We start from the raw sequence: 17,390 nt of genomic DNA, 5'->3' as shown, positions 1-17,390 counted from the left end.
ACCAAGGAAATGAAGGAAGGGGTTCTGCTGGCTTTATTTTAGTAAAAGTCTGAATTGACTCAGGTGTGCTGCAGGCAGGTCCTCACCTGTACCTGCTGCTGAGGTGCAGACGGTGCGTGTTTGAAGACAGCAGCTGATAAGGCGGCACTGACAGCAGTTCTTTGGTTCAGTCTAAACGCCCACTTCCTTCAGCTCAAACATCCTGCTGTGGTCTCACTCGGTCCAAACGAGCACTTTAACGGGACAGAGTACAGGTGGAGGTGGGGGTGGAGGGGGCAGTCAGCGAGTGTAAGAATTCAAAGAACTGAAATTTAAACAGAAAGTGGAACACAGGGTCCAAGGTCAGACACTCATGTAATAACAGGAGAAAGTGGGGCAAAGAAAAGCAGCTGGAGGAAACAGAAAGGAGGAAGTAATCACAGGGTTAGACACGCAGCCAATAACAGAGCAGATCCAGGGCAGCGTGGCAGGTGTCTCAGTGAAGACGGACACAGCTGAGAGCTTCCAGCTTTGATCCCACAGGTGAGCTGATCAATCCACAGGTGAGTGTTACACCGTTATTGTGGCACCATCACGCCCGTGCTGCTGATTCTCGGATCTTCACCCAGCTCAGTGGACGGTGCTAATACACCTGACTGTTGGTGTCAGCCACCAAAGAAAAAGAAGAAGTTAAACCAGGGGTCTCACACTCAAATGAGCGGGCTGGCACTGGAAGGCCACCTTAATGTTCAAGGAGTACAAAGTGTTTGTTTTTAACCCTGTAAGACCCAGGCCATCAAAAAATAACCAGAAAATTCTCATGTTTTGGAACTGAGATGTTTATAAACCCTTATAACAAAATCCACTTTTTTTTCTGCTGCATCATGATGATATATTTTTATTATATATATTTTTTATCTCATCTGATACATTGAGCATTTATGGCTACTTTTTGTTAACAGCAATGTTAATTTTAGACAAAAAGAGTTTGGTCCATAACATTTTGAAATTATGGCACGTATTGATCATGATACAAAGAGCATTATAGGTTTAATTTCAAATATTACATAATAATAAAAACTGCAAATGTGAGTGCAAATCTTTTTTCCTCAGTCTTAATTAACTGAAGCTTTTGAGTGAACCAACAGTCAGACACATTGGTCCTCTGTTTCTGGACACACACGTGACAGCACTTCTATCATTTAACACAATATTAATGCAGACACTTGTGTACACATTAGAACTGTTGCACTCCACAACAAATAAATCCTCCTAACAAAAAGGAACTTCCAGGACCAAACAGCATTATATGTTTTACATGAATCTATGGTCCGGAACTGGAGGTGACACGGGCCGGAAGAGGCCCCTGTGCAGGGGGTTTGAGACGCCTGAGATAAACCGTCGGAAACACTTCTGACCTGCAGGTGGCGATGGCGGACCGAAGCAGCAGCACACCGCAGAAAAAGAAGAAGCTGTGATGGCGCGGAGCAGCACGTAAACAGATGTGAACAGATGTTTTAGCGCATAGAACCAGGACAGCTGCTCCGACAGAGACCCGAGGAAGAGATGAGAGAGAGCGGAGTCAGAAGGCGCGACGGGACGGACTGAGGCTGCAGAGAGAGGCGCACTGACGGTTAGGGAGCTCCGCTAACACCGCTGCTAACAGCTAACACTGCTAACACATGCTAACAGCGGCTAACAGCTACAACCCGCTGCTGGAGGTCCGCCTCACCAGGTGTCCAGGTGTGGACTGTCCCCGCACCGTGATTGGCCTCGCTCTCTGTCTCCATACACACAGAAGGACATGACATGCACATAATGTGCTGTTTATCTGTTTTCATTCGTTTTGCTTTTTAATCCGGTTAGTCGGGTTTACTTGAAGCTCTCATTGCGGATGAGTGTGTCACCTGTGAACTGAAGAAAACGTTAAAGTCACGCAAATCATCAGTCATGTAGCGTCTCACCCCGATACACGTGACAGACTAAACACGTTAACCTGACCTGAGCATCGAGTTAAAGACATTCCTGATCACATGATCACCAGTTGACGTGTGAACAGGTAAGTGCAGGCAGAGGACAGGTACAGGTCGGGTGGTACTGTCTTTAATCTTTGGGTCAGTTCTGCTGTTGCCGACAAACGTGTGTAACATGCAGAGGAGCTAAATGAGCACGATGTCCAGGTAGACTGGAACACCTGAGCCAGTAGGCGGAGTTTGTTCCTCTCAGGTGTGATCCTGAGGCAGGTGTGTGTCTCATCGACGAAGCAGAGGACCGTCCTGTCAACAGACATGTGACAGGATGGTCCTCAAACGTTTGTTTGCAGACATCACCCCCCCCACACACACACACACACACACACTCACTCACACTGTTAGCCCCGCCTCCACTTCAGCCTCGCGTGTTTTGGAGAGGGGTGGAGTTCTAATTGTGTTCCGTTGGTTCTGATCCAGGTTCTGCTCTAACTGCTGAGAGGATCTGTGTGACCCATCCGAGCGGCGATGGCAGCACGTGGGCGGGGCCAGAGGACGCTAAGTTTCACTATGGAAACAGTCAAAGGAGATGCTCCACCTCCATCGGTGCAGCAGCCCACACCTGTGTTTCCTGTAAGAGACTCACCTGCACCACTCAGAGGGGGGGGGAGATCAGCATCAGACTAGATGTGACCTAATGATGTCACTTGTAACTCAGACGTTGTAGTTGTGTAAATATGTTTTACAAACACACAAGTTACAACTTATTTATTTTTAAGGTCTGTTTGCAGATACAAAGACCCGCAGGCACAACAAACACACAAATCCTCATCTATACACAAACATAACATTTTCGGATATTTTGGTTACAAGGTTACAAACACCACAATCTGAGCCGCATGTTATCGCAACACTTAGCTTCCTGTCCTCTCAGATTATTGATTATTGATGTGTTCAGGAGTTTGACAGAGGTCTGTCTTTCACTGATCAATAATCTGATCAATGCACACAGACAAGCTGTAATTTAAGTCTGAAATGAAGTCATTAAAGTGGTGAAAGCAATGCATGCTGGAACATGGAGTTAATGCCTTGCTGTCGTCAAGGTGATGGAGCAGAAGCCCCTCCCCCTGACAGGCGGGGAGGAGGCGGAGTATCTGTTGGCCCTGAAGCAGGATTTCAGAGGCGCCATGAGGAATCTGCCCTGCTTCATCCAGCCGCTGGTGACTCACAGAGGTCAGAGGTCACACGTCACGCTTGGCTCGTCTTTCGGCTGATGTTTTGCAGCTTTATTTTGAAAGTCTCACCTGTGCTTCCTGTTTCCTGTCCAGATGTGGAGCGTTACTCTGATAAGTACAACAGGAGCGAGCAGATGGACAAGCTGCTGGACTGGGCTCCAGGTGAGGCTCCGCCCACAGCAGGTGACCAATCAAAAACCAGCAGCATTCACTGTTTTTTCAGGATTTATCCAATCAGAAACCAGGTGAATTTCTGCACATGCTCAGTAGAAGAATTTGGGATAAAAATTTTCAGGTATAAAATAAATATAAATACAGGATGCAGTAGCAGTACACAGTCATACTATACAGTAATACTGCACAGTAACAGTACACAGTAACAGTACACAGTGCTGTTAACCACTCCTTGTTTTCCAGACTGGAAGAGATTCCCCAGAGAGCTCCGAGTCCACGTCAGGAAACCTGCCAGAGACAGTCAGTACACTCTGATTACACTCTGCACTCTGATTACACTCCGTGTAATCAGGTGATGGTCCAGTGTTTACCGGTGTGCTGTGTGTGTGTTCAGGTGTATCGGCCGCCGTTCAGTCTCCTCCTCCTCCTCAGATGAAGAAGAAGGGTGTGAAGGATAAAGAGGAGGTGCTGCTCAAACTGGAGGTGAGTCTGGATTTAGTCTCGCTGTCAGTCACGTTCCACATTTCTGAGTTTGGTTGTTTCTGTGAGCTGCGTGCAGCGTTTGATGTTTAAAAAAAAAAAAAAAATTGTAACGTTAATTCAGTTTGAAGGTGTTCCTAATAAAGTGTCACAGAGTTGGGTTTTATTGATCCAAGTTTACTTTCGGCTTCCTGCTGGTTCCACCTTAAACTAACGAGCCCACCTTAACTGTGCCAGAGCCTGGAGAAGAAGGAGGAGCAGGAGACGTCAGAGGACGAGGAGGGAGAGACAAAGAAGAAGCAGGAGGAGGAGGAGGCAGAGGCAGAGGAGGAGTACGATGAAGAGGAGTTCGAGGAGGTGAGACCAGATCGATCAGTTTATTCAAACGCTCCTCTAACGAGGGTGTAACCAAATAATCCCAGATAATCTCTAAAGGTAGTTAATCTCATCTTCAGTGATGTCACTGGGACTTCCTGTTATAATCACACCTGCAGGATGTCTTCTGCTCTAAACTGGGATTAACTGGTTTGAAATGCAGCCAATCAGAAACCAATCTGGGTTTAATCTATTAATAACATGGGATTGATCTCGTGGATTTTCTGAGGCTCTAACTGATGTTTTCTTGGCGCCGCAGGAGACGGATTACATCATGTCATACTTTGATAACGGCGAGGATTTTGGCGGCGACAGCGATGACAACATGGACGAGGCTATTTACTAAAGCACCAGCACACACGACTTCCAGTCACATGTTCCTGCGGTCTGACCAACGACAGTGATGATGATGATGAGGAGACTTTTTCTGAATGTTTTTAAACTTTTGTACAAAATGTAATCGGTTTTATTTTCTGCTGCTGGATCAATAAAATCGTGTCAACAACACGTCTCACACACGCTCTGTAAGCGTTTTAGGGAACGTTCCTCCTGGAACCAGCTGATCGTGACAGGAAGCAGCAGCTGGTCTGAGGAGGACCGTTGTTACACTCGTGCCTGTGGTAAAACAAAAACTAGTAACACACAGCAACAACAACAACAGCATCTAGTAACATCTAGTACCCAGGCCTCACAGTCAGAGGACGTGCACAGCTGTGGAGGAGCGTCGTATCAAAATAGAAGGAGGGACATCGTCATTAGGAAAGGAGAGACAGGTCAGATGAATGGCTGCTTTCACCATGAGTCACTTGCTGTGTCCGAATTCAGAGGGAGGACGCTTCAATGCCATATTTGGAGGCAATGACGTCACAGCGACGCGACGAAGGCTGTCCGAATTCAAAGAGTGCTCAAAATGTGGCGACATATGCGTCCTACTTTTCCCCAAATTTTAAGGATGGGTCCGATGTATCCTTCGTGTCCTACCATATCCCAGGATTCATTGCGGGTCATAGAGGAGATTTGTTTCTGATAACGATGGTGGTCGAAGCAGGAGAGGAAAACACTTTCAAATGTAAGTATATGAAAATCTGGTTGTACAAAAGTTAAATTGTTATAGTGGTCGTGTTGTTAAGCTTTGGGCATCTGCATAGACATGTTTCTTTTATTTAAATAACCGTAAACCAGCTTGTATGGTGGGTCCCGCGGTTTTTCATGTATTGACGCTTACATACAGCTAATTTGGATTTTTTCGAATTGGTGATATGTTGTGGGGAACAAAGACCAAACGGCTTCATTTATTAAAAAGGAGAAAACGGTCACCTCTTCACTGGGGTGAAGAATTGGGCCGCTACGGCGTGGAGGTACAAGAATAAATCAGTTTACACATCATATTCATATGAGTGCGGTCCTATTAACCCTCAACCCCAAACCTTTTTTACGCCACAGACCGGTTTATGTCAGACACGGAGCGGCCTTTAAGGTATCGCGGATAAATACAACCACATAAAATGATCCGACCAAGACAAAAACTGTGGTATTTTGTAAATATAATAATAAACGTGACTGTACTGTGTAATTGTGTAACTTTATTAGCAGCGTCCTCCTGAAAATGCGCCAATATTGAGAGTAACATCCTCCTCTCTGCCGCTTAATGCTCTCTGGTCGCTATGGTAATGTGTAAATATTTCTTTCAAAATAAGACACACAGCTACAACAAGGGAAAGACTCAGGGAAACAGAGTTAACGATAAAACCCCTGAAAACCATAAATTTCACAGCGGAGCCTCAACTCTCGCAGCGGTACCAAACGACTCACGGACCGCTGCTGTACAGAACCTGTGATGTCCAGACGGTGTTCCTCTGGTGTTCTGCTGTGAACACTTTGGGATTTAGGGATTAACATAGTTGCCATGGTTTCCTTTCTTCTCTTATTTGTTGTGTGTGATCAGGACAATTCTGGAGAAGATGGGCCTGCAGGGGAAAGTCACCCCCTGCAGGCCAGAAGACATGAGATAACTTTAAAGAATACAAAGTACGTATGTGTGTTATCAAGAAGATAATTCTTAAGAACACAAGTTAATAAATGTGCAATTACTAAGAGTTGTTGTGGTGTTTTTATTTGCCTGCTGTCATTTTTGATTTCCTCTGCCTTTAGGATTGCAAGTATCCAGGCTCAGGAGAGGGGGTCAGTGGGAAGCCCACTGCTGCTACTTGGCCCTGGTTTGCCCTCATGGATGAGGTGATAGGACAGATGCCTTCCATTAAGCCTCTTGTCCAAATGTCCTCTCTCCCTGAGGACACTCCAGGGCCAAGCACAACAGTGGGTGACCAAAACGACAGCGATGATGAAGCGGCTCAGCCACCTACGACAGGGAGAAAGAGGAAAAGAGATGATGAGCTGCTAGACCTCATCAGAGAGGACATGAGGCAGCAAAGAGAGGCAGAGGAGAGGATGGACAGACTGTTTTCACTTCTAGAAAGATTAGTTCCCAAATGAGTTTTGTATTGAGAAATTTATTTATTTGAATATATTTGTTACCTTGTTACATGTGTTACATTAGTTTAAAGGTTTTATGTTATTAATAAATTGATTCGAACAATTTACATCTAGTCTGATTTACAGGCATTTTTAACATGTATGAATATAACGCTAACTTTGAACAGTATTGCATGGATATTTATTTGATAGCAATAAAGTAAATAACAATAACAATTAAACAAGAATATTTTAAATACACAGTATGTAAAGATGGAAAAACAATATTTTCAGTTGTTCACACAGGATTAACCTGAGTGACCTGTTCCTGGACCGTTTCTTTAACAACTGTAATAGATTACAGGAAGTCTCTGACAGTGTTGCTGAATCTGCCCGAGCAAGATCAGACATGGATGAGGTGCAACTGAGACCTGCGGTTTGTCTTTTCTGGTCGGCGAGTGGAGAATCACACAGGGTGGTCTGCAAAGAGCTTTAGGATGCTTCCTCCCACTGTCCACTGCATCGTCCATCCACAGGGTTTGCAGGGCTCACTCGTGGCTGCCGCACCACTAAGATGTTTTCAGAAATATGCAAGCAGGAGATGGTGGATGCTACATTATTAGTATAATACTTGTAACTCTGTAGCAGACAACAGTTTGATAAAGTGCTATGTAAAAAAAACAAACAAAAGATTAGATTCTATACGTTTCAATGATATTTAGTTTATATATTTTATATGATACAGTACATGTGTAAGAATGACCGATGTTGTGGCAAAAAATGATTTCCGGTTTTTGCCCTAAACTGATTGCTCGTATTTAACCTGCTATGAATAACTTGTTGGTCTATAATACGTGAAACATGTCAAATGTTTCCCTCATTAATGATATCAAGTCACTTTGAGCCACCTCCGCCTTTGATACTGTGGACCATCATATTCTGCTAGATAGGCTGAGACACTGGGTGGGTATATCAGGGGCTGCTTTGGACTGGTTTGAATCCTATTTGCATGAACGATCCTTTTCTGTGGCTACCTCTAAGTACAGTTCCTCTTCTACTTTTCTTGCCTATGGTGTGCCACAAGGTTCAGTTTTGGGGCCTTTATTGTTCTTACTGTATTTACTTCCTCTTCAACACTTATTGAGCACTTTTAAGGACATTTCGTATCACTGCTATGCAGATGATATTCAGTTATATATCTCCTTTAAGTCCCATGATGTTTCCAAGCTACAGATTTTGCATAAGTGCATAGACTCCATTAGATGTTGGATGGCTGGAAACTTTCTTCAACTAAATGAGGAGAAGACTGAAGTTCTTGTTTGTGCTCCTAAAAATTTTGTACCTAGTGTTATGGAAAACTTGGGTCCACTTGCTACATTTGCAAAACCGTCTATCAGGAGCCTTGGTGTTAGTATTGACTCAGCTCTGACTTTGGATGCCCATGTAAAATCTCTGGTTCGCTCCTGTTTTTATCACTTGAGAAACATTGCTAAGCTGAGTTCCATTGTATCGCGCTCCGAATTAGAAATTGTCATTCATGCATTTGTTTCATCTCGTCTGGACTATTGTAATTCTTTGTTTACTTGTTTATGTAAAGCCTCTTTGGAGCATCTGCAAGTTGTTCAGAACGCTGCTGCAAAGCTTCTGACCAAGTCCTCCAAGTTTTCCCATGTCACACCCCTGCTGATTCAGCTGCACTGGCTCCCCGTTAAATTCAGAATCCAGTTTAAGGTTTTGACCTTGACTTTCAGGGCTCTGCATGGACAAGCACCAACATATATAAGTGAACTTTTACATCCATACATTCCCAGCAGGTGCCTGAGGTCATGTGACCAGGGCTTGCTGGCTGTCCAGCACACGAGGCTGAAAACAAAAGGCGACAAAGCTTTTGTAACTGTGGCCCCCAGATTGTGGAACTCTCTCCCTTTGAGCCTGAGATCTGTGGACTCAGTGGTCGCTTTTAAAAAACAGCTAAAAACTCATCTTTTTAAACTTGCTTTTGGTTGATTTTTATTTTTAGGTTTTAGCTTCTGTGAAGCACTTTGTGATTTTTATCTTGAAAGGTGCTGTATAAATAAAGTTTTACTTACTTACCAGCAACATTCCTGTAACAAGGTTGAAGCTGCAATCAGTTTTTGGCAGTGACTTTTATATATCCTTTATTTATCCAGTTCACAAACAATCTTGTTGACATTAGAAATTTATTTTTTAAGAGTAATCTGGCCAAGAGGACAGCAGACAGCGCAACAAATATATCAACTGTAACCAGAGTTATAAAGATACTTGAACAACAGGTAATTATTGTATATATAAAACCCCTTAGTAAACCATGTTCACCGAAGTCTATTTACCAACATACATAAAGATATTACACATATTACACACGGAAACATTGGAAATCAGTTTTGGCAGGCGAACACTTTTTTGGCACAACGCCGGCAATAATTCAATTATCCGTGTAAATATCTCAGTAATTCCTAAATGTGTGTAGATTAAAGGAAATTATTTTACCTGGATATGATTGTCTCTGATGAGCCTAAGGTACAAAACGTGCGGCCAACGACGATAAGGTTTTTCTAGCTCCTCCAGAATTAAAATTATCCAAACATTTCTGGGTCCATTTTAAAGTTTTCGCGCTGTGGCGCTAGCGACCGGAAAAACACGCAAGTAAGGGCGGAGTTGAAGGCTAGGCGGCTGTCCACAGCCCATCTGTTATGTTGGTACTCATTGTTTGTTCAATAAAGTTTCTATGGAGAAAAAAAGGGGGCTGTCCACAGCCGCTCACTTCCTGACTACCTTTTTTTTTTTTTGTTTTTTGAATACGCTTTATTGACAAAGCACAAAATACAGATATACAGATACAAAATAGCAAACACAATGTCAGGGGGTTTCGTATAAAAAAACAAAATAGACACAGTCTAATAAAGAATCACATGCACTTCCTGACTACCTGTCCGTCTAAGGACACTACCTTGTGACGTAGGTAGGTAGTGTCCTTATGAGCATCCTTCCCCTGAATTCGGACACAGCAACTGCTAGCAGGTAAAGTGTAGCGTTTAGTGATCGGCACATGCTGCGGTGCAGCTGAGGACTAATCCAGCTCCACCTGTACCAGCCTGATGTCTCTCTCACCATTACGGCCCACAGTTTGGGAGTCACTGCACGGATTACAGTGCAGGTGAATGATGTGTCCCTGGACTCTGTCGTGCTCTGGAACAACGTCAGGTGTATAAACCAGGTGTACACTAGGGCTGGGTATCGTCACTGATTTCTAGAATCGATTCGTTTCCGATTCACAAGGTCCCGAATCGATTCGATCCACGATTCGATTCAATTAAATTCAATTTGAATCTGGGAAATTTTGACAGTCAGAAATATTATAATTCAGATCAGTACATTTACATATTTCTGTACCTATAAAAAGGAAGCTGACACACGCAAGACTTTATGTAAGCGTCACAGCAGATGCCTTTGTGTCAAAGTAGCTGAAGATAAAACACAGAAAAACATGAAGGTGGTTTTCCTGGCCTGGGATTTTATAAAAATATTCTGCAGTACATCAAAAACGAAAGAAAACCATTAATCAACATATGAACGTTACCTCTGACGTTACAGCGGTTTTATTAGAGACACGGCTAAGCGTTTTGCATTTTGCATAATTTTAAAAAGTTTAAATTTGTTCAGTATTGAACGGCAGAAATTAGAGTTTCTTTTCAGAAGTAAGTAAAAGGAAAAAAACGCGGCCGACAGCGCTGTAAACAACAGTAGACTTGTGCGTAACAAGCAAGCGAATAATGCAGAAAACAGTACAGAGAGAGAGAGAGAGAGAGAGCTGTGCATGAAGTGTGATTTTATCGTGGTGGAAGCAAAACAGTAAAAGTCAGAGTGAATTCATGATGATGTTTACGTGAAGCGTAGTTTGGATCTTCTTTTGCTGCTGGTTCGGTCAATATTGTTTGGACAGAGATCAAACTAACAGCTTTAGAATCAGCGCAAAAAGGGCGTGAACACAAAGCGCGGACGCGCTGACAGATCAGAATCAGCGAGCTGTCGGCTTTCAGCCCCGACCGTGTTCGTGGAGTTGTTGTGCCAAAAAGTGATTGCCGTCCGCGGGAGCGCGCGCAGCCGCTTAAAGCTGCAGCGCCCGTCGGGTGAGAAGGGCGACATCTCACTGATTCTGATCCACGGGTCGGCGCTGTGTGTTTACGTCCTTGTGCAGAATCCGTGTACCTGCTCTCATTTACTGTCTTAGCTGTTTGGTGGTTGTTGAAATTTTGTGAGGTTTCACCTGAGATTCTGGCGTTTCGGGCAAAATAAATTTATATTAAAAAATCGATTCAGGATTTTAATGAATCGATTTCACGTTATCCAAGCTAGAATCGATTTTAATCGATGAATCGATTATTAAAACCCACCCCTAGTGTACACCTCCCACAGGCTTCAGACCAGGTGTTTCAGCCTGGCTCAGATTCAGCAGATGAAGTTTACCGTAAAACATCATATTTGGAGGACATAGGTGCAAATACAACAGGGTCACCGTTGAGATACAAACCTCTGCAGCTGTGGCCAATCACCTGCTTTCTTTCTGTGAACTGATGACCTTTGCCCTCTGAGCATTCCGCCTGGCTCTGATTTTTAAATTTGATGTTTTCTTGTCTTTGCGACTCCAGACATGCCGATCCATGTTTCCTTCGCGTCTCCTCAGACACAAACTGGACCTCTTTGTTCTTATTGTAACTGAAGACTGAAATTATGTGTAAATGATTTGTTTTCCTTTGCATGTGTCATGGTGTGTGCTGTGGCAGGCAGGGACCCAAACGCAGGACTCGTACACGGGATGCAAACTTAAAGCAGCAGCAGAGGAAAACACAGCAGGACAACGAGAGGATGGGGAACAGGAGGGAACACAGCTGGGACACATCAGACCTAACGAGACAGGGGGAAGCAAAACTAGATACACTGCACACAGGACAGGAACTATCAAAATAAAACAGGAAACACAGACTCAGGACACACAGCTTAACAGTGAGTGGGGAGACATGAAACGTGGGACATGGGAAATCACAGAGTAGACAGGCTGAGGTAAATACTACGGGAGGAACAATCAGTAAAGAAAGCCAAAACCATGAACAACAATAATCAAAGAACAGTTACAAAGTCTGAAACACAAAAACTTGTGACAGCATCCATCAACAGATAAATATGACATAAATAAAATCATGACTTTATTATAAATAACAGACGGACATTTCTGTTTCTGGGTTCATTTTGAAGCTTCTAGTATTTTGAAGCGCTGTGTTATTAATTCATTTATTTCACACGCTGGGCCACGCCCTCATTTTTAGTAGGTAAAAGCTTAGACATGAACTGAGCTGCGGTTTGGGGAAGGCCTGGAAGGGGCCTGGCAGACCCCTGTGTACTAAACAGAGGTGAAGAAGTTGGAGAATTGAAAAGGGAGGGTGGGGCTCGTAAACGAGAATGAACAGCTTGCAGAACTGGGGGAACATGATGAGAATCAGAAGGAGCGTGTTTGGAGGCGTGGTCACGCTCCTGAAATTCCGATACTTAATCTCCATGATTTGTTTCAGGAAGTGACCTTAATTGGTCGAGAGTGTCTAATGCTAGTTAGACTATCAGTCTGCATCCACACATACTGCTAATTAGTAAAATCCAATCTAAACCGTAGAATTTCTCTCACTACAACTGGAGCTCCGCCTCCACAGATGCTCTGTTAGTACAGAGTTCATGATGGAAATATGTTATATGCAAATATATTTTTGTACATGTGAAAATTTCATACATGTTACTGTGTTCTGTTTGCAGCGAGAGCAGCGACAAACTGGAGCTCAGTTCCTTCTGTAGGTACACCTATAAAGGTGATTCTGATGCCACACAGAGTCACGTCATGAGGTCACGAGGTCGTCTGACTGCTCACTCTCTCCCACCTGCTCCTGTGTTTCTGTGGCCACGCCCTCTGACCTCTCCTTCCTCCTCCTTCTCCTCCTCCTCAGCACCAGCAGCAGCAGCAGGACGGCAGCGAGCAGCAGGAAGACCAGAGGCGAGATGGAATGAACTCTGTGAGAGTACGATGACTCCGCCCTCCAGTTTACCCTCAGCCGGTTGTCCAGGCTCAGGTGAGACGCCTCACAGGTGTAGTTGTGTTTCCTCTGCAGCTCCTTTTCGCCGACCATCAGTGTCTTCCTCACTTGGTAGAGGCCGTTCCCATTGGGCAGCACCGAGCCGATGCGCAGCTCGCCTTCGTCCACGGGCTGGCCGTCCCGCAGCAGGCTCAGGTTAATGTGGCGAGGGTAGAAGTCAGTGGCCAGGCAGGTGACCTGAGCCCCGCCCACCACTTGCCTGGTGATAAAGCGGAGTCGAGGCTTCACCCTTCGCATCACAAGGTGCTTCTCACGCTCCAGGAAGTGTTGGAGCGTCTGCACGCAGATCGGGACATAGACGTTTCTATACAGCATCTGGACAGATGTTTTCTTTAGGGCGTCCCACTGGATCTCCCAGCCCTCCCTGACAGCATACGTGAAGTGGGTCATGTTGTAGAGCAGGCTGTCGGCGTCCTGCCCGTTGGAGCCGTCTCTGGACATGATGAGTGCCGGCTGGCCGTCCTCCAGCACCTCGCACCCTGCCAGCCTCTGCTGGACATGAACTCCATCGATGGTCAGGTTAAAGTGATGCTTTACCAGATTCAGCCTCTTCCTCATGCTGGAGTAAATGTCTCGTAGCACACTCACGGGCTCCTGGCCCAGGTTGAGTTCCGCTTCGTGGTCAGATGCTGTGCTCGCCCTCATCACCCGGTTGACCTTTGAGTCATAGTATCCCACCTGGATGTCATCCAACATCAGAACAACAGTGAACTCTGGGAAGTGGGCGGAGCCTGGGATGTAGGAGGCGAGCGCCCAGAGGGAGTGTCGTCCTGTACCTGATGGAACAAATTTACAACAATGTTACTTAAAATAATGTAAAAAGTCCACTTCAGGCTAATGTTCCCCATGCTCCCGACCTCTGGGCTCTACCCTTCCCCACTACTGGCTCCTGCTGAACCCGATTATCATGCCATTGGCTGAGGTCGGAGTCCTGCAACCAGTGGCTGCTCTCCGTGGCCGGTGTAAGCACAGTGGTTGTTGTGTTGGTGTGTTAGCCTTGTTTGAGACGTTTCATCCATGAAGCTTCATCAGTTCTAAAACCAAATGGTAAAAAGTCCCAGGTATGTCATCATGTGCCTCATCACATGACCCATTGTAAAAAAAAAAGAAAAAGGATGTAGGTCATTATCAGCAGAGGTTTTGGGTGAAACCATTGTTTCACTCTATATCACAGGTGTCAAACTCCAGGCCTCGAGGGCCGGTGTCCTGCAGGTTTAGATGTGTCCTTGATCGAACACAGCTGATTTAAATGGCTAAATTACCTCCTCAACATGTCTTGTTTTCCAGAAGCCTGGTAATGAACTAATCATGTGATTCAGGTGTGTTGAACCAGGGTGAGATCTAAAACCTGCAGGACAATTCAACACCCCTGCTCTACATGATGCAAGGTATGAGTGCGGGTTGAGGCGCCTAGGAAACTGGTTTACAGGTGGCAGACGGTTGGTGTCGTTAGCCAGCCCCTCTATTCAAAGATGGTTATCAGAGTTTTGGCCTCTGCTACTTCAGTCTAAAATGGTAGGAAAAGCCCAAGAAGTGTGTTCAGCTTTGTCATTAGTTGATAGCTGTCAGTGTGATGTTGTTAAGTCTGCTGTCCTTGCTTCTTATAAACTGGTGTCAGAAGCATCTTGACAGCTTGAAATATTCATTTCTGCGTGCAGGAAATGTGTTTCAGTGTTTGCTATCATTCAATTTCAATTTCAGTTTTATTTATACAGCACCAAATCACAACAGCAGTCGCCTCAGGGTGCTTTATATTGTAAGGTAGACCCTACAATAATACATACAGAGAAAAACCCAACAATCATATGACCCCCTATGAGCAAGCACTTTGGCGACAGTGGGAAGGAAAAACTCCCTTTTAACAGGAAGAAACCTCCGGCAGAACCAGGCTCAGGGAGGGGCGGGGCCATCTGCTGTGACCCCTCTCGCTCAGCTCTGTGTGCTGACAGACGTGTGCAGACCCGCCCCACAGGGCTTAAATCTGGGACCATTTGACCTCAGAACTGAAGAAGCTTCTCGGATGAAACGTCTTCAAGCAACTTAAAGAAGTCCAGACGCTTTTCTTCCCGAGCTCCTTAGACTACTCAGGGATTAATAAAGTATTCTAATTCTGATTTGGTGTTATATAAATAAAATTGATTTGAACTGAGTTGAAAATGTAATATTTTTGATCAATTATTAAATTATTTAACAGGGACTTATTAGAACTAATGATTAATAATTAACATTTAATAGTTTTAATCTTTGGTGCAGTTGAGGATGGTCTATTGTTATTTCTTTGTAGATTTTTATGCTTAAATGGTTTCTTTGGTTTGTTTGCTGATGGCCTGGGAGCAGACCGAGTGTGGGGATGGGAGAGGTTTTCAGGGATGACAGGAGGAGAGAAGCTCCAGAGATGGTGTTTAGGGCCTGCTCATGTGTGGTCAATGCGGGCCAACATGCGCAACCATTTTCCCATGAGTCGATCTGGCATTCTTGTGTCACAAAGTACACCAGTGACCTGTCGCCATTTTAACCAGGCTGCATTATTCGTGCTCGGACATCGGAGGTGATATTTCCGTTGTAGCTGATGACTGAGCCCAGGTAGCGAAACTTCAACTCTGTGTTATGATGGTGCCATCAGTTTGGGGGGTCTCCTTCCAGGTATTCGGTCTTTTTCGTATTGACTAGGGTCAATACGAAAGACCATAGTCGTCGAGCCGAGTTTTCCAGAGTTGAGTTGCCGTTTGGGTCTCTTCCCTGACCATATGAAGACAATCTTACCAAACAAAACGAGGCACACCGATGTCTCGATTTCACATCATTTCATGATGTGGTAAATGATGAATACCTGGGAAAGGAGAAGTGTGAAATCTGTCATGGTCCTGAGTCTGTGGACTTTTTCTGTTTGTATTAGTTATCCTTGATTTCATGATGTGTTTTTGCTCGTCTCTTGGTTTTGATTTCTGTCTCCAGTATTTCTAGCTCCTCAGTTCCTTTGCATTTCCTGTGTTCTAGTTCTTTGGTTGTGGTTCTGCCCTCCTTCTGTTTAGTGTACACTCATCCGGTGTGTTCCCTTTGTTCTCTGTCAGCTGTGTCCCCTCGTCAAGTCCGCGTCTGTTATGTTTCCTGTTTTACTTTGAAAGTCTGTGTCCTATGTCAATGTATTGAGTTTTGCTTCCTCTGGTCTTGTCATGTCAGATTACGCCCAGCTGTGCTCTCCCCCGTGTCTCATTCCCCTCTTTATCCCTCAGTGTCGCCCTGTGTTTCTCCCTCATGCTGTGTGTTTCCCTGTGTGCCTCCTCGTATGCTTAGTTTTCCTGATTCCCAGTTTAGGTTTTGTATGTTTTTTTTGTTCAGCAATAAAGCTGCTTTTGACTTTCACTTTCGCCTCTGTTGAATCTGCACTTTGGGTCAGTTCCTGCCTGCCACACAGCCCTAACACAACGAAATCCTTTTAAAACTGAACCTAAATGCTGTCAAAGTTTGTTTGTTTTTTTTTGTTTTTTTCTTCCTTTTCTAAAATCAAGTTTGAATCCAGTTTTTACACGAGCGACATTTTAAATGTACAGAGAGACTAAAAAGTTTGAACCTGTAAAATCAGTCTGACATCACAGGTCCGTCGGTGAAATCGCTGACCACGTTTTTATCTTTTACCTTTGATTTAAAAATGTGACGTTTGAGTCTCTGAATGATCTAATTAATCAAGACGTTGAATCGAACAGATAACCAGACACTGACAGATACAGGTACAGTCAGACAGGTGAGCACAGCAGCTTTCACTACCTGAGCTCATGGTGCGGTGGAGCAGCAGAGACATCAACATCAGCTGCAGGACAAACATGTCGATGAAGCTGATCAGTCCTGAAATATTCCGGTTGGTCCTGATCCATATTCGATCTGTCTGTGTCTCATAGTCTTCACTTTCATTTTCTGAGCTCTGAGTTCCGGGGCAGTTTAGGCCAATCAGCATCCTTCTTTCACTGTCTCTGGGCAGATTTGAGGATTGTGACCAATCAGACAAAAATAATAAAAACGATTTGTGTTCTTTGCCACAGCTGCAGTTTCACATCATGACCAGCTTAACCTGGACTGTTTGTCCAGCAGCTGCTTCACTGAGTGCGTCCATGAACACGTTATTAAAAAGTCGTTATTTGACTTCCTGAGTTTGTAAAATGAATAAAATCTGCTATCCGGTCTTTAAGTGATGAAGTGATGAGTCCTGCTTCCGGGCCCAAAGTAGTCTGCATTTAATAAGGCTGTTGTGTTTTTAACACGTTTTAATGCTTTGTATCTTGGTCTATTTAATCTGAACAAGGCCCTAAAAACAGTCAGTGATCGCTGTCAGCCTCTCTCGGTTTTTATTACCGCTAATCGTTTTAAAGCTCCGTTTTAAACCCTTCTGCTGTAACTCCAGCCCAGCCCATGCAGCAGTATATTAATGACTAACCTCGTATTGTGGATGGATTATCTCAGTTGTTCAGTTGTACAGCATCCTGCCATTCTACTGCATTTGTCTCTAACCATCGGGAACCCTCACGTTAACTTTTATCGAGGGGAAAAAAGTT

General features: G+C 44.4%; 2 protein-coding genes across 4 annotated transcripts; one reads left to right on the top strand and one right to left on the bottom strand.

Annotated features, from left to right (window-relative positions):
• Positions 1–1,413: 1,413 nt before the first annotated feature.
• polr3glb (RNA polymerase III subunit GL b) lies at positions 1,414–4,720 on the top strand. 3 transcript variants are annotated; one of them, XM_063486133.1, is made up of 8 exons: positions 1,414–1,612; positions 2,430–2,582; positions 3,053–3,182; positions 3,278–3,346; positions 3,602–3,658; positions 3,753–3,841; positions 4,076–4,195; positions 4,473–4,720. In XM_063486133.1, exons 2-8 carry the CDS (start codon positions 2,478–2,480, stop codon positions 4,557–4,559), a joined length of 657 nt encoding a protein of 218 aa, XP_063342203.1. In that variant the 5' UTR covers positions 1,414–1,612; positions 2,430–2,477; the 3' UTR covers positions 4,560–4,720. The 3 variants fall into 3 exon arrangements, with proteins under 3 accessions (XP_063342203.1, XP_063342200.1, XP_063342201.1); XM_063486130.1 differs by having other exon boundaries at positions 3,278–3,367; XM_063486131.1 differs by lacking the exon at positions 1,414–1,612 and adding an exon at positions 1,613–1,722 and having other exon boundaries at positions 3,278–3,367.
• A 7,189-nt stretch (positions 4,721–11,909) lies between these two features.
• LOC134636334 (hereditary hemochromatosis protein homolog) lies at positions 11,910–16,704 on the bottom strand. The gene is made up of 2 exons (XM_063486272.1): positions 16,609–16,704; positions 11,910–13,619 (listed from the first exon to the last, which is right to left on the bottom strand). Exons 1-2 carry the CDS (start codon positions 16,664–16,666, stop codon positions 12,589–12,591), a joined length of 1,089 nt encoding a protein of 362 aa, XP_063342342.1. The 5' UTR covers positions 16,667–16,704; the 3' UTR covers positions 11,910–12,588.
• Positions 16,705–17,390: the final 686 nt, after the last annotated feature.

This window comes from Pelmatolapia mariae, linkage group LG10_11 (assembly GCF_036321145.2).
Source record: "Pelmatolapia mariae isolate MD_Pm_ZW linkage group LG10_11, Pm_UMD_F_2, whole genome shotgun sequence".
NCBI lineage: Eukaryota > Metazoa > Chordata > Actinopteri > Cichliformes > Cichlidae > Pelmatolapia > Pelmatolapia mariae.
The sequence above is the reverse complement of the archived record's forward strand: the minus strand, read 5'-3'. Positions and strand labels throughout refer to the sequence as shown.